Genomic DNA, 15,886 nt, shown 5'->3' with positions numbered 1-15,886 from the left:
AGCATTTTTTGTGCTACCCACATATTTCAGTGAACAGGGGCATTCCAAGATGTACACTGCGAATTCGGACTTACATGTTAAGACCTGGGTGATAGAGTGTTGAATGTTGGTGAAACCATCCTTGTAGGTTTTCATATTATGTCCATGGAAGCAAGCTTTACAGGTCTTACATCTGTAGAAGCCCTTATTATCTTGCCACCAGGTAGATTTTACATAAGGTTCAGGATTGGTTACCACCAAATGGTCTCGTAACGAGGGTGCCCTGCTGAATGTAAGGGAGACTTGTTTAGGGAGACTGTTGCCAATGATGGTATCATGTGTGACCAAGGGCCAGTGTTTATTAAGGATTTTGCGGATATATATATATATATTTTTTTTTTTTGGGGGGGGGGGGGAAATCGTCACACTGCAGACTCAACTGCTCCCATCCAAAATGACGAAGAGTGGTCCCAAAAGTTGCTGGTGCAAATAAGTGGATCTTATTTCATAGTTGTCAGCGCTGCCGCCATGACGCGTTTCGCCTCCAAGGAGGCTTGATCACATGACAAGTTTGCCAAGTGAGCAAGCACACAGCCTCGTGTCCGAAACGCGTCTTGAGGCATACACCGTTCCTTTGATTGTAAGCTATGAATAAATGAAATCTGATTATGGCACATTTCTGAGTCTGTGTTCCTGTTTTAAGTGTGTCCAGGCACTGGGAAGCTTTGGAGTGTGTGTGTATATATATATATATATATACATATATATATATATATATATATATATATATATATATATATATATTTGTGTGTGTGTATATCCTCCATTGCAGGATTCCCATGCGAAAAAGGCCACTCGAAGAAAAATTAACTCTCGTTGTTTAATTGGCAGCCTGCAAACAAAATTAAAACAGCAGCTTTCATCAGACAAAGTTCATACGCCGGACGCGTTTCGGGAACTTATTGTCCCTTCCTCTGTGGCGTCTAGTTCACAGCAACTGTAAGCACATTGTGAGGCACACACCGTCATTATAACACCTGCCTCCTGGGCGTGGAAAATGCAAGGCCCTCTGGACCTCGTAGCGCGCCGGTTCTACACCCCTGTGGGTGTGTGCCAAACAGTTCCAAACAAAACACAATTCATTCCCAAGTGGGTGGATGACATACAACTGTGATCCTGTGCTCTGCTCTGTGGCTGTCAATCCGAGAAAGATGACGCTACCCTGCAATAGCGCCAGCTCCTTCCTCGTTCCTATTGTTCAAACACACTTCAGTACTTGATAGGATTCGCTTCTTTCGCGGCAGGCCTCATTTCACGACCGAGATCAGCCAATATAAATCCACCATTGTAGGATTCCCATGCGAAATAGGCCACTCGAAGAAAAATTAACTCTTGTTGTTTAATTGGCAGCCTGCAAGCACAACTTAAAATAGCAGCTTTCATCAGACAAAGTTCATACGCCGGACGCGTTTCGGGAACTCATTGTCCATTCTTCTGCGGTGTCTAGTTCACAGCAACTTTAAGCACATTGTGATGCGCACACCTTCATTATAACAACTGCCTCCCTGGGCGTGGCAAATGCAAAGCCCTCTGGACCTCTTAGTGCGCCGGTTCTTCACCCCTGTGGGTGTGTGCCAAACAGTTCCAAATAAAACACAATTCATTCCCAAGTGGGTGGATGACAATTATTATTATTATTATTACGAGTTTTAATATAGCGCCTCGTTACCATAAGGCATCCCCGCGCTTATCCAGAGAATAGCAGCGTCACATCAGCACCAGAAATCAGGCGGGGAACAGAAAAGTTTTCAGAAGTTTACGAAAACGTAAATAACTTGCTTCCGAACGCAGGTACAGAGGGAGGGAATTCCACAGGGTGGCCACCTTTATGGAGAATCTACGTCCACCAGATCTTTCTTTCCTCACCCTCAGAACCTGCAGCAGGTATTGATGGTCGGAGCGGAGAGAGCGGGGGGCCTTATAGGATTGGACCATATCCTCAAGGATAGGTGGCCCTTTCCCCTGTAAAAGTTTGTGGGCTATACAAAGTGACTTAAATTTAACCCTCTCCCTGACGGGAAGCCAATGTAGCGCCTTCAGTGCAGGGCGAGCAGACTGACGCCTTGGGACGTCCAACAAAAGCCTAGCAGCCGCATTCTGCACCTGCTGCAGTTTATTTAGTGTACCTTCCGGGGCACCCAGAAACAAGGCATTGCTAAAGTCCAACCGCGAGATGATAAGCCCCTGAATAAGTAACCTCCTAGAGGCTGCTGGCAGTAGAGGCAAGATCTTCCGGGCTGAGCGGAGCAGGCCAAAACACACGCCTGGGGTCTTTTTCGCGTGAGTTTTAAAGGAGAGGTCCTGCTCAAGCCACACCCCGAGGCTCTTGATCTCCTGCTTAGGGGTGGGCGCGGGTCCCAAACAACTGGGCCAGCTGCTGGGAGATAAAGAAGGTGATGAGTTCCCCAGCAGCATCAATTCCGTCTTCGAGCCGTTAAGCTTGAGGGCTGAGCTACACATCCAAGTAAAGATCTTCTCCAGGCATGTGTGCAGCCGGTCGGGATGGTGGGTCGATTGAGGGAGGCCTACTACCAGCTGGGTATCATCAGCATAGCTGATGATCTTAATACCCAGAGGCAGTACCACCCTCTCCAGGGGGGCCATGTAGATGTTGAATAAAGTAGGGCTCAACGAAGAGCCCTGTGGCACACCGCACTGGAGAGGTACTGAGGATGATTTCTCCGGTCCTTCCCATACCTCAAATGACCGGCCTTCCAAAAAGGAGACGAACCACCTGAGGGCCATCCCTGAGACCCCCACCCCTGACAGCCGTCGGAGAAGCACCTGATGGTCTACGGTGTCGAAGGCAGCACTGAGGTCCAGGAGGATCACTGCCACTGATCCCCCTGAATCCAAAATGCTCCTTGCACTCTCCACGACTGCCAGCAAGGCGGTGTCGGTCCCCTGACCGGGACGGAACCCAGTTTGAGAATTGCCCAGAAGGACGTTAGACTCCAAAAAGCGTGAGAGGCGACTATTCACCAGCTTCTCGGCCACCTTACTGATGCCGGGAAGCAGGGATATAGGCCTAAAATTGGCAAGGTCGGCTGGGTCCAAGTTCGGCTTCTTTAAAAGGGCCTTCACGACCGCACCTTTCCAACTAGGGGGTACTACTCCTTGGGCAAAAGACAGATTTATGAGGTCCGTCACCGGCCCGCCGATGGTATGAGCCACCTGCTTAAGGTATTTCATGGGAGCAGGATCTTTAGGAGAGCCACTTTTCATAGATGTTAAGACTGTGAGAACTTCTTCCACAGTAACCGGACCAAGAGAATCCAGTTCCACCGGACGCACCCTGGATTGAAACCCTGGACTATCCCACGAGGAAACGTCCTCGGTTAGTGGAGGAAGGGAGGCAAGGATGTTATCTATTTTGGTTTTAAAGAAGGTGGCCAGCTCTGAGCATTTCTCACGTGGGTCCTCGTGAGTGACCTGAGGTTCGGGAGCTTTCAACAGTTCTTTGATGACCCTAAACGATTCCTTCGAGGAGTTGGCCGCAGAGCCAATTCTCTCCGTGAAGAATCCAGTTTTAGCTACCCGAATAGCAGACTTGTAGGTACTAAGAGCCGCCCGATATTCTCTACGGCTCGTTTCGCTCCAGTCTTTCCTCCAGGACCGCTCCCGCCTCTTGCAACCCTTCCTTAACGTTCTCAGTTCTGGTGTGTACCAGGGTGCCGATCCTACTCTCTTACCCTTAACAAGTTGTTTTTTTTGGGAAGGAGAGCATCCAAAGAGTTGGTGAACCAGATGTTAAGGTTCTCGTCCGCAGCAAGAGGATTGAACCCCGGGGGAGGTCGTGACGCCTCCAAATATGCCGCCCAGGTGTTCAATGGGAGCCTAGACCAGGCTCTATTCAAGATGGAGGCCCTAGGGGCCAGCGCAGCTGAAATATCAAACTGCCACTGGGCAGATACCATAAAGTGGTCTGTCCAGGGTAAAGCCATCGACGGGAATGCACTGAGGCCCACTAAATTGGAGAGTAAAGGGTCCAGCAGATGGCCCTTAACATGAGTAGCACCCGAATTGGCGAGGTAAATCCCAAAAGCTTTGAGATCACCTAGCAGATCTACTCCCAGGGGATTGAGAGGGTCGTCCAGGTGAATGTTGAAATCGCCTAACATAACGAAATTACCCGTGGACGAGGCAAGGAGAGCAGTAGTTTCCAAGAGGGAATTGAGAAAGTTACCCAGAGCGCCCGGAGGTCGATAGATAAGCAAACCCGCCAGAGATGCGGTAGGGGATAGGCGAAGAGAGAACTGAAGGCTCTCGCAATCGCTCACCCCTCCCTCCTGGACCTTACAGACTAATGAGTCCCTGTAGAGGATAGCAACTCCTCCTCCCCTCCCTACAGGCCTATCCTGATGTAAAATAAGATAGCCAGGGGGGAGTGCTCTAACTATATCAGGACCCGAGCTGGAGGAGATCCAGGTCTCGGTTAAGAATAACACATCCAGCTCGTGGTCCAATATAAGGGAATTAATCTCAATGGCGTGGCTAGGCAACGACCGACAGTTCAGCAGCGCGATGGAAAGCGCTGATTTAACGGAGATCGTTTCCAGACCCACACTACATGCTCTGCACGTCAGAAATGGTAGTGACCCTTCCCGGGCATATTTACAAGATGTCGGGTGGCGAGTCCGGCGTGACATGAGGTCTTCCCTGCCATACCTGATACGCGAGCGTTGTGGCTCCAGCAGATCTTGCATAGGGACCAGCCCTGAGCCCGTCTGGGCCCGGACGGGCACAGACGGGCTGAACTCTGGCGTAACTTCGGCATCAGTACGGTGTCCCCGCAGCGCGTACCCGCTGCGCGTCAGCATGGCTACCTAAATACTTTCCTCCAGAGATCGAGGAAGGACTTCCACACGCGCTGCCCCACTCACCCAAGATGGCCGCCACAAGTTAGGGCAAAGGACCCGCAAAGCGCGGTGCTTCCACAATTAGAGTGCGAGTGAGGGGACAGAGGAGGGGGTGTAAGAGGCCAGGCGATTTAAAATCAGGGGGTAAGTGAAAAAATAATATTTAACCCAAATAGGCAAAACAGGTAGGTTAAAAACAGAGGAGCTGCCACAAACAAGCGCTGCGTGAAACGCGCTCTCGCCAGAATAGAACGAGCAGCCAGGAACTGCCTACCTAAATACTTTCCTCCAGAGATCGAGGAAGGACTTCCACACGCGCTGCCCCACTCACCCAAGATGGCCGCCACAAGTTAGGGCAAAGGACCCGCAAAGCGCGGTGCTTCCACAATTAGAGTGCGAGTGAGGGGACAGAGGAGGGGGTGTAAGAGGCCAGGCGATTTAAAATCAGGGGGTAAGTGAAAAAATAATATTTAACCCAAATAGGCAAAACAGGTAGGTTAAAAACAGAGGAGCTGCCACAAACAAGCGCTGCGTGAAACTCGCTCTCGCCAGAATAGAACGAGCAGCCAGGAACTGCCTACCTAAATACTTTCCTCCAGAGATCGAGGAAGGACTTCCACACGCGCTGCCCCACTCACCCAAGATGGCCGCCACAAGTTAGGGCAAAGGACCCGCAAAGCGCGGTGCTTCCACAATTAGAGTGCGAGTGAGGGGACAGAGGAGGGGGTGTAAGAGGCCAGGCGATTTAAAATCAGGGGGTAAGTGAAAAAATAATATTTAACCCAAATAGGCAAAACAGGTAGGTTAAAAACAGAGGAGCTGCCACAAACAAGCGCTGCGTGAAACGCGCTCTCGCCAGAATAACAACTGTGATCCTGTGCTCTGCTCTGTGGCTGTCAATCCGAGAAAGCCGACGCTACCCTGCAGTAGCGCCAGCTCCTTCCTCATTTCTATTGTTCAAACACATTTCAGTACTTGATTGGATTCGCTTCTTCCGCAGCGGGCCTCATTTCACGACCGATATCAGCCGTTATAAATCCACAATTGCAGGATTCGCATGCGAAAAAAGGCCACTCAAAGAAAAATTAACTCTTGTTGTTTAATTGGCAGCCTGCAAGCACAAATTAAAACAGCAGCTTTCATCAGAAAAGTTCATACCCCGGACGCGTTTCGGGAACTCATTGTCCCTTCCTCTGCGGCGTCTAGTTCACAGCAACTGTAAGCACATTGTGACGTGCACACCTTAATTATAACACCTGCCTCCCTGGGCGTGGCAAATGGAAAGCCCTCTGGACCTCGTAGTGCGCCGGTTCTTCACCCCTGTGGGTGTGTGCCAAATAGTTCCAAATAAAACTCAATTAATTCCCAAGTAGGTGGATGACATACAATTGTGGTCCTGTGCTCTGCTCTGTGGCTGTCAATCCGAGAAAGCGGACGCTACCCTGCAATAGCGCCAGCTCCTTCCTCGTTCCTATTGTTCAAACACACTTCAGTACTTGATAGGATTCGCTTCTTCCGTGGTGGGCCTCATTTCACGACCGATATCAGCCGTTATAAATCCACCATTGCAGAATTCCCATGCGAAAAAGGCCACTCGAAGAAAAATTAACTCTTGTTTAATTGGCAGCCTGCAAGCACAAAATTAAAACAGCAGCTTTCATCAGACAAAGTTCATACGCCGGACGCGTTTCGGGAACTCATTGTCTCTTCCTCTGTGGCGTCTAGTTCACAGCAACTGTAAGCACATTGTGACGTGCACACCTTAATTATAACACCTGCCTCCCTGGGCGTGGCAAATGGAAAGCCCTCTGGACCTCGTAGTGCGCCGGTTCTTCACCCCTGTGGGTGTGTGCCAAATAGTTCCAAATAAAACTCAATTCATTCCCAAGTAGGTGGATGACATACAATTGTGATCCTGTGCTCTGCTCTGTGGCTGTCAATCCGAGAAAGCGGACGCTACCCTGCAATAGCGCCAGCTCCTTCCTCGTTCCTATTGTTCAAACACACTTCAGTACTTGAAAGGTTTCGCTTCTTCCACGGCTGGCCTCATTTCACGACCGAGATCAAGTGTTATAAATCCACCATTGCAGGATTCCCATGCGAGAAAGGCCACTCGAAGAAAAATTAACTCTCGTTGTTTAAGCGGCAGCCTGCAAGCACAATATTAAAACAGCAGCTTTCATCAGACAAAGTTCATACGCCGGACGCGTTTCGGGAACTCATTGTCCCTTCCTCTGCGGCGTCTAGTTCACATCAACTGTAAGCACATTGAGACGCGCACACCTTCATTATAACACCTGCCTCCCTGGGCGTGGCAAATGGAAAGCCATCTGGACCGGCCTGCCTTTTCGTTCCACATTGCATTGGAGTGCCAACGCGTTTCAAGGTAAACAAACAACTTTTTTGTATTAGCGACGTTACCTGTACATGAGAGAGGGGGGAATCGAACCCTCAAACTCCAGAGATTAGAATCAAAACTTATCATCAGATTCAGGACCAAGTTCCCAACAGGGCTAAATGGGGACGAAGAGATGTATATACATCTATGAAAGACTAAAAGTACAATGGATATTGATGGTGAGAGATATGATGTAAACTGACAAAGAAAATAGAAGCACATTTTAAAGGGAAAGGCATTGTAAAGAACTTAAGTGGGGAGAGGACTGAGGCACTGATCCTCAACAACGAGTGAAAACTAAGGCACTGAGCTGGAATAATGGAATAAACTAGAACAGAGAGGTTGTTAAGAAGACGCACTAGTCGCTGACAAAAAATTGGGAAAAACTGTCTCTAAAAAAAGAATCTCCATTGATTGGAATACAGTCACTAAGACAGTTAATGTGTCTAAAAGAGACATATAAAATCATAAATATTCTTGTATCGTCCTAAAGAGATTACCCACAAAAAATGTTGGGCCTTAATGGTAACCCCAATGAGGATTGGTTGTGTGGCAGACAACAGCGCGTTGAACAAATAAAGTTTTATTACACAAATTGGGTGAAGAAATAGTCAGAACTACCCAACCCAGAATGCACCATAATGTGTCTAATGGGTCTTTGGTATAAAATACAGAAACAGTGGAGGGACTAATGTTTTGTTGCACTGTGATCAAGCCCAGCAGGGTGAAACGCGTAGGTGAAGGAGGAGGAATGGCTCTGCTAATGTAAAATAAACAGTTATTTGCACCAACTTGGGAGAGTGCTGCGTGTTTTTTAAAATTGGTGAAGTATATATATATATATATACATACATATATATATATATATATATATATATATATATATATATATATATATATATATATATATATATATATATATATATATATACACAAATTAGATAGGAATAGCAAATCCATACTTACCTATGTGTACATATTTTTTCGACATTGTGGTGGTCAATATTCTAGCTATGAATTTTCTCACAATCATTACTTAAAACAAGATATCGGAGTCAATTACCACCTGGAGAGTCTGTGTAAGAACTTCCTTTGTATCTTAACTAGGTCTGACAGGTGCAGTGCATAGTGGGATATTAATAAGCCATGAACCTAATACCTAAGTCATGGTCAGGTTCTCTCTTGTTTTATTTAGACTAGTCACTGCTTCCTTCCTAATTGAACCACTCTCTGCCTTAAAATGTGCTTGTTGGTGTCTTTGTGAACGTGTGTGAGCACAGATATGTGTATTGGTTTGAGTTAAGCTGAGCATACCATGCATCTTACTTCCTTATTTATAATTTGGGTTATTGCCCTTCCTTGTGATCTCTTATCATTGACCTTTCATGCCTCTTCCTATTTCTTTTTAGAAAACCAAGATCAAACTCTATGTGCAGTTACAGTGAAGAGCGATACCAGCCCTTGCCCATCTGTGTCCTTTCCCGAGTGCCCTCTAGAGCTCTCTGTGTCTTGGTGAGAACCGTTTTTGGTCTTACAACATTGAACACGCATAACTATGTCTCTTTTCTTTGCTCCGCTGACTGAAAGTAAGTGTGTCAGGTAGCCACTGGACAGGGAAAGTAAGTTATGGGGTCCATGCACCCAGCCACACATCCACTGAACCTACATGCATTTTTTACTTTATTGTCCACACACCAGTTCTCCAATATTGTGTCTCTCATAGATTTGTATGCTTGAATCATCCCCGTAGTCGAAGTGGGAGACCCACTTTATCTTTATAAAGCAGTAAAAGACATAACCATTGAGTAAAATGCAATAATTAGTCACTGCAATATCATATCTATATCCTTTATATGTTTTTGTAAGAAGGAACAAACTTGAACCATAACCAATCAGGTGACGGGCCATGTAGAACACTCCTAAGAGAGTTTCTACCGCATGTCGTGTGAGAGGGAGTCTCTCTCAGCTGTGCTCAGTTTCTTCAGTTTTCTCTTCAACTTTACCATGATACCATGTTGGAATCTTCTAAGAAAGGATTCTTCAGATCATGTGGATCTTGTGGTAAGAAGAGGCTCCATGCCGAGGATCCTCATAAAAATTATATTTAATGCATATATCCGCATCATAATGTAAAGGACTGCAAAATTAGTAGAACCTTTTCAACCAAAACCCTCAAGGATAGAGAGGGGAGGTTGGTATAATGGGTGCAAGCACATAAAACCAAGACTGATGCTATCTCTGAGGAGGAAGATAGTGCAAGCTCTAACACCTCTCATGAAAAATCAAAGAGGAAGATGAAAAGTTTCCAAGGGCCACCACAAGGTCGTAAAGCTTTTAAAAAGACACACCACAGCGTCTCCCAAAAGCTCCTCACAAAAAGGAAATCTTTCAGCTCCTTCTGAAATAAAATCTCACCCTCCATCGTCTGTTTTGGCCTTAAAACCTGCAAAATCGGGGGGCGTGGCCAAGGCAGCCAGCGTGGCGGACGCAGCCTAGACGAGCTCCGTCCCGCCGGCCGAATATCCGCCTAAATATCCTTTCCTCCCCCACCCTGAGGTGCCCCGGTGCGGTATTCCTGTGGCGGAAAGCGGCGACAAGCCCTGTGTGCGATTCCGGCGGACGGTGTGCTTCGGGGGCCGGAGGTCCAAAACCCGACACAGTGAGGCCTGCGCCGCAACGTGACGCCGGGGACCACGAGTTTTGCGGGTCCCGGCGGCAGCGGCAGCGGGGGAGCAGATGGTGAGAGGCGGCTGCCACCGGCCCTACATCGGCGCTAGGGGTGCTTTGGTGATACGGATCGGCCCCCACTGACTGTGGGCAACGGAGAGCAGCTCACAGCGATGGCCGAGGGTCCGGTCCTGGGGGCAACGCGGAGGTGCGGCCTAGACGTCCATGTGGAGCCGGGGACTCAATTTTGGTGACCTGGGAGCTGGGATTGGAGGCGGCCTTCCCTGGGGGCGTCCGGTCGCAGGACACGGAGGTGAGCTATCCTGGGGTGCGCACTTGGCCCCTCCCGGCGGTCGAATCGGACCGCGACGGTATCGACGGGTGCCTCAAGACCTGGCCACAGCAGGGAAGCGGGGTGGCTGGCGTGGACTGGCCCAGCCGCCTCTGACATATCCTTTTTGCCCTACCCGTGCTGGTCTGCGGGCCACCAACCGGAGGTCCTCCTGATAACAGGTGGGGGCATCTGGGACACAGCCCCGCCCCGGAGACCCCGCTCTGCGCCATTGCAGTGTTCTAGGACAGGGAGGCCAGCAATACCCTCAATTGGTGGTCAGATCGGGCCACGGCACTGGCTAGGGTGTGTGCAGAGTGCACAGGGCCGAAGGCGTAACTCACCCCCTGCCAGTTGGATTGGCAAGACATCCGGGGGTGCCATCATTGACGTAGGGCTGGTCCGCGTGGGGCCCGGTCCGGGGGGTTGCAGCGGCCGCAGGTGAGGCAGACCCGGCGGTGGGGCGCTGGACCCCCATCTAATCTGGGCCCTGGACGCGCGACGTCACGGCGGGTGCACAGCGCTGGACCTGAGGAGGAGTCACACTCTCCACAACAATCTGGGAGTGAACCGAGTGGAGTGGTTGGCGGCTGCGGCCGGGGCCTGGAGGTGAGAGGCACGGTGGTGTGACACTGAGCAGTTTTTGGCAACGGCGACTGGTTGTAACCTAGGCGGCCCAGAGTGTGACCTTTGGACATGCTTGGTCCGGCTCATACCCTGGACACATAGTGCGACCTTGGGAGAGACCCCCTCTCGGAGGCACCGGATAGGGTGTCACGAGCCATAGGTAATAGATATCCCTGACGCAGTCAGCGATGACCAGAGGTGGCACTGGAGGGGGGCCCTAAAGCAGGGACCCATTGACAAGTTCACGGGACCGAGTGGGGGTGCTGGAACTTCAGGGGGCCAACAGGCACCGGGACCAGATAATGCGGCACTTATGGCGGCGATAACCCAATCCAGGGATATGTTGGATGCGAAGATAGGGGCAGTAGGGGCGGATGTCACGCTACTGCGCCAAGACCTATGAAATGCCGTGGCCCGTATCACAGAGGCTGAGACCAGAATTTCGGGAGTGGAGGACAATGTGGCGACCCTGAAGCGGAAGGTGGCCAGTATGGAAGGAATCCAGAAGGGTCTAGCGCTCCGGGCAGAAGATGCGGAAGGGCGGGCTCGGCGGAACAACCTAAGATTTGTTGGATTCCCGGAAGGCTGCGAGAAAGATAATATGGAGAGATTCCTGACACAGTGGCTTGAGAGCTGGCTACCGCCGGATTCCCTCTCACGCTGCTTTGTGATAGAACGGGCGCACAGGGCTCTTATCCAAAGGCCACCGGTGGGATCCCACCTCCGGTCAGTGATTGCCAGACTTCTGAATTATCATAATCGGGACACTATCCTGCGACAAGCACGGGCGATGGAGCCCCTCGTGTGTGATAACCAGAAAATCCTAATCTTCCCGGACTACACCAGGCTTGTGCAGCAACAGAGACAGTCCTTCACGGCTTGCCAAGGCGCGCCTGCGGGATCTCAAGCTCCCCTACGCCTTATTGTACCCGGCCCGCCTGCGAGTGGTCTATCAATCCCGTACTCTTTTCTTTAACTCCCGGAGGAAGTATTTAATTGGACGGACGAGACTGTGAAGGTGAGAGTGCATATGCCGCCAGGCCGAGACTCTGACTCTTCGTCCAGTGCTGCGCCGACGCACACCCCCCGCCGATTGCGGAGCAAAAGCAACTGGAGATCCAGGCCTAAACGACGCTCTAATTCCAGAGAGAAGCTGGACCGGGGGCGGCGTCCTCCGACCCTCCGGCAGAGGATCCTTGAACACTGGTCCTGTATGGAACACACCTTGGTGCATATCTACGTCTGTGGGGCATAAGAAGATGGGAGAATCCCGGCTGAATATACGAGGCCACATGGAACGACCATCAAGACAATTTTTCAAGTAACAGTACTTTGGTTGACATGGGACGAATATGGGTGGGGGTGGGGGGCAGTGTTCTGGGCGGACGCATTCCCCAGGTTCAGTAAGTTAGTTCTTCAGGGGGGGGGGGGGGAGGGGTTGGGATTTTGAGTGGGTAGTTCATGGGGATCCATTGGGATGGATGGTTGCCGGCCTCCCGTTGGGGGCGGGCGACGATCCATACCGCGACAGGTACTTCAACTTTGCTGAGGAATGGGGTGGGGGGGAGGGGGAGTGGTTGTGGGAGTGGGTTGGGGTGCTGGGTGTTTGGGGGGGAGGGGGGTGCTGTGGGGGTGGGCGGGTTTGGTCCACAATGCACAATGTCTCTAAGTTCTTCACAATTGATATGTACACGTCCGCAATGCCCGACATCTAGGCCCTTGATTTACATGCACCTGGATGGCGGTTGATGATCACAGGCCGGTTGCTCCCAGGGCGTCTGTACGGATCATGAGCTGGAATGTAAGGGGTATGCTTGATAAGCTGAAGAGGGGTGCAGTTCTGAGGTTGGGGAAAAAGGAAAGAACAGATATCCTGTTACTGCAGGAGACGCATCTGCTGGGTACCAAAACACTTAGCCTGCAGCGATACGGGTACCAGCAGGTTTACCATGCTGGGTTCGCGAGGGGCTCCCGAGGGGTGGCTATCTTGGTGCACCGCAGGGTGTCCTATGTCCACTCGACGCAGTGGGTTGATCCACAAGGTCGCTATGTGTTTATCAAAGGAATGGTTGGTGAGGAATCCATGGTGTTTGGAAGTGTGTATGCCCCTCCCCCAATGCAGTGGTCGCTGGTAGAAAAGCTGTTTACAGTATGGGCCTAAATTCCTGAGGTTGTGGCGGTGGTCGGGGGCGACTGGAATGATGTCATGGATTGCTGGATAGATCGTTGTAGGCCCGGGGGTGGACAGGTTGCAGACACGCCCACTAAACTGGGAGATATGGTGCGGGGGATGGGCTGGGTGGACACGTGGCGCTATCACCATACACATAGTCGGGAATATACATATGTTTCGGCGGTACATAAATCGTTCTCTAGACTTGACTACATATTCATCCCCCAAGGAATGGTAGGGAGAGTGGTCTCAGCGTCCATATTGCCACGGGGTCTTTCGGACCACTCCCCGGTCACCGTTGACCTTTCGCTAGACAAGGGGCGGCAGCCCTTCCGATGGCACCTATCCACATGGCATCTACAGCAGGACGACTACCAGAGGCACATGGGAGAGGCCATAGCCCATTATTGGGAAGACAATGTTGGATCGGTAACGGACGTCGTGACACTCTGGGAGGCTCTGAAGCTCACGCTTCGTGGGGTGGACATCGCCTGGTATGCGGCGGCCCGTAGGAAGCGAAGGGAGAACCTGGGGGCAGCCCCGGCGCAAGTACAGGAGCTAGAGGAGCGATGCAGTGCGGCTAGGGAGGACAGAGAAGTGGGACAATTATTACTGGCACAGCAGTCTTATGCGTCCTTACTACTTGATGAGGCTCGGCAGGTGTGGTTGGCGACGCAGAGCAGGATATATCAATGGGGCGACAAGTCAAGTACGATGTTGTATAGGCTCTGTCGGAGAGTTTTCCAGGCGCAGGCATTGCCGGGACTCAGGGATGAGGCTGGAGACTCAACCTGGTCCCCGGGGGAGTTAGCGGACAGTTTTGCGTGATACTATGCTACTCAGTATGCCCCGCGGGAGTCTCTCCCTGCAGTAGCGGTTGATAAATGTATCGCGGACCTCCCGCCACGGGCGCTGTCGGATGAGGTGCGGGAACGTCTCTACCTTCCCCTGTCAGCTGAGGAGTTGGGGACGGCTCTCCGGGAGATCAACACCGGAAAGGCCCCCGGGCCTAATGGGTTCCAGAGTGATTTCTTCAGGAAATACCACCTTCAATTAGGTACGCATTATAAAGGGGCATTGGAAGCTGCCAGGGAATGCGGCCGTCTTACCGGCGAATTTGAGGCAATGCGAAATAGTGGTGTTCTGCAAGCCTGGGAGGCCCCCGGATAGACATGAGTCATATCGACCCATATCTCTCCTAAATGTTGAAGCAAAAATATTGGCCAAGGCGCTCGCCTATCGACTCCTCCCCCATATAGCGGAGCTGATCCACCCAGATCAGGCTGAGTTTATGCCCCGTAGAACGACGAGACACAATATTAGGCGCGCACATGTTGCGGTGGAGGCGATTCAGGGCGCTGGGACTCAGGCGGTGCTTCTGCTGGCCGATATAGACAGAGCTTTCGACTCTTTAAGCTGGGTCTATCTACTTGCACTCCTCTCCCACCTTAATTTTGGGCCCCACTTTCTATCGTACCTGAAGCTGTTGTATACTGACTTGACGGCTTCGGTGAGAGTAGCAGGGGCGACGTCCACTGCCTTTCCCATTGGACGGGGCACTCGACAGGGGTGCCCCCTCTCACCGTATCTGTTCGCCCTTCCTATGGAGCCACTAGCGGCGTGGATACGCATAGACGCACAGATGCGAGGCTTTGAGTGGGAGACAGGACCGTCGGATAGAATCGCGCTTTATGTGGATGACGTCCTGTTCTTCCTTACAGATCTGAATAGGTCGGGACCAAGAGTTTTGGAGATAATGCAGATTTTTGGGGAAGTGTCGGGGCTCCATTTAAACGTACGTAAATCCACACTATGGGTGCTGGGAGACCGCACAGGTCTAGGATCCTGGGCGTCCACGTTGCAGGTAGCAGCGGGGGGCCTTAAGTATTTGGGTGTGTTTTTGACGGATCTGCCTGCGGTCTCCTGGGAGTGCAATGTAGTGCCAGTCTGGGACCGGGTCCGGTCTGAGATGAAAACGTGGTCCCGTATGCCCCTTAATATTTACGGCCGTTCGGCCATTTTCAAGATGGTTGCCCTTCCACGCCTGCTGTACCAATTGCCGAACCACCCTTACCCTATTTCACCACAGTGGTTTCGGCAAGTTAACTCGGCGCTGGGGCAATTCCTGTGGGCGGGGGGTGCTGTGAGAGTGGTGTTGCGCACCTGTTTCCTATCGACATATTGCGGAGGATTGGCGACGTCCGATATTTTGTCCTATTACCAAGCATCTCATATTTTGATATTGAACGAGTGGTGGTATGGGGACAGGGGGGACCCGGCGTATGCCCTTGAGAGGTATTTAATGGAACCTGACACCCTACACACAATCCTATACTCGGCTAGGTTGAGGAAGAGGTTGCCCGTGGCCACCCAGGTGGTCTTTCGGATTTGGCGGCAGGCGCTGCGCCGTATGGGATGGTGGAACAAGTTAACTGGAGAAACCCCACTCTGGCAGAATGGTAGGTTACCGGCTCTGGCGTCCTTGCAGGGATTTCGCGGGTGAGATTTGATCGGAGTCTCGGCGTTGGGTCATGTTCTGAAAGGCACGACCCTTAAATCATTTCAAGAGCTTAGTGAGGAGTACGGCATACCTCAAACCCAGTTCTTTAAATACTTGCAGTTCCGTCATGCCATTACACCTAGCTTAGAAGGCCTAGACTCCTTGCCCAAATTTAGCCCACTAGAAGCTAAGGTATTTATGGGGGATTTAGAAGACAAGAAAATATCCCGCATCTATCGGACATTGGTTACACATAGCTCCCCCTCTCTTGACAAGCTGCGGGACTCTTGGG

At 51.0% G+C, this 15,886-nt stretch overlaps 1 protein-coding gene across 2 annotated transcripts in view; it reads left to right on the top strand.

Annotated features, from left to right (window-relative positions):
* Nucleotides 1-15,886, top strand: part of ATG16L2 (autophagy related 16 like 2) — a 586,089-nt gene that overhangs the window by 316,840 nt on the left and 253,363 nt on the right. For both annotated transcript variants that reach the window (XM_078658598.1, XM_078658597.1), the window contains exon 9: nucleotides 8,706-8,808. In XM_078658598.1, the coding sequence (XP_078514724.1) occupies nucleotides 8,706-8,808 (103 nt within the window). The remainder of the gene's footprint in view (nucleotides 1-8,705; nucleotides 8,809-15,886) is intronic.

This window comes from Lissotriton helveticus, chromosome 8 (genome assembly GCF_964261635.1).
Source record: "Lissotriton helveticus chromosome 8, aLisHel1.1, whole genome shotgun sequence".
Taxonomy (NCBI): domain Eukaryota; kingdom Metazoa; phylum Chordata; class Amphibia; order Caudata; family Salamandridae; genus Lissotriton; species Lissotriton helveticus.
The sequence above is the reverse complement of the archived record's forward strand: the minus strand, read 5'-3'. Positions and strand labels throughout refer to the sequence as shown.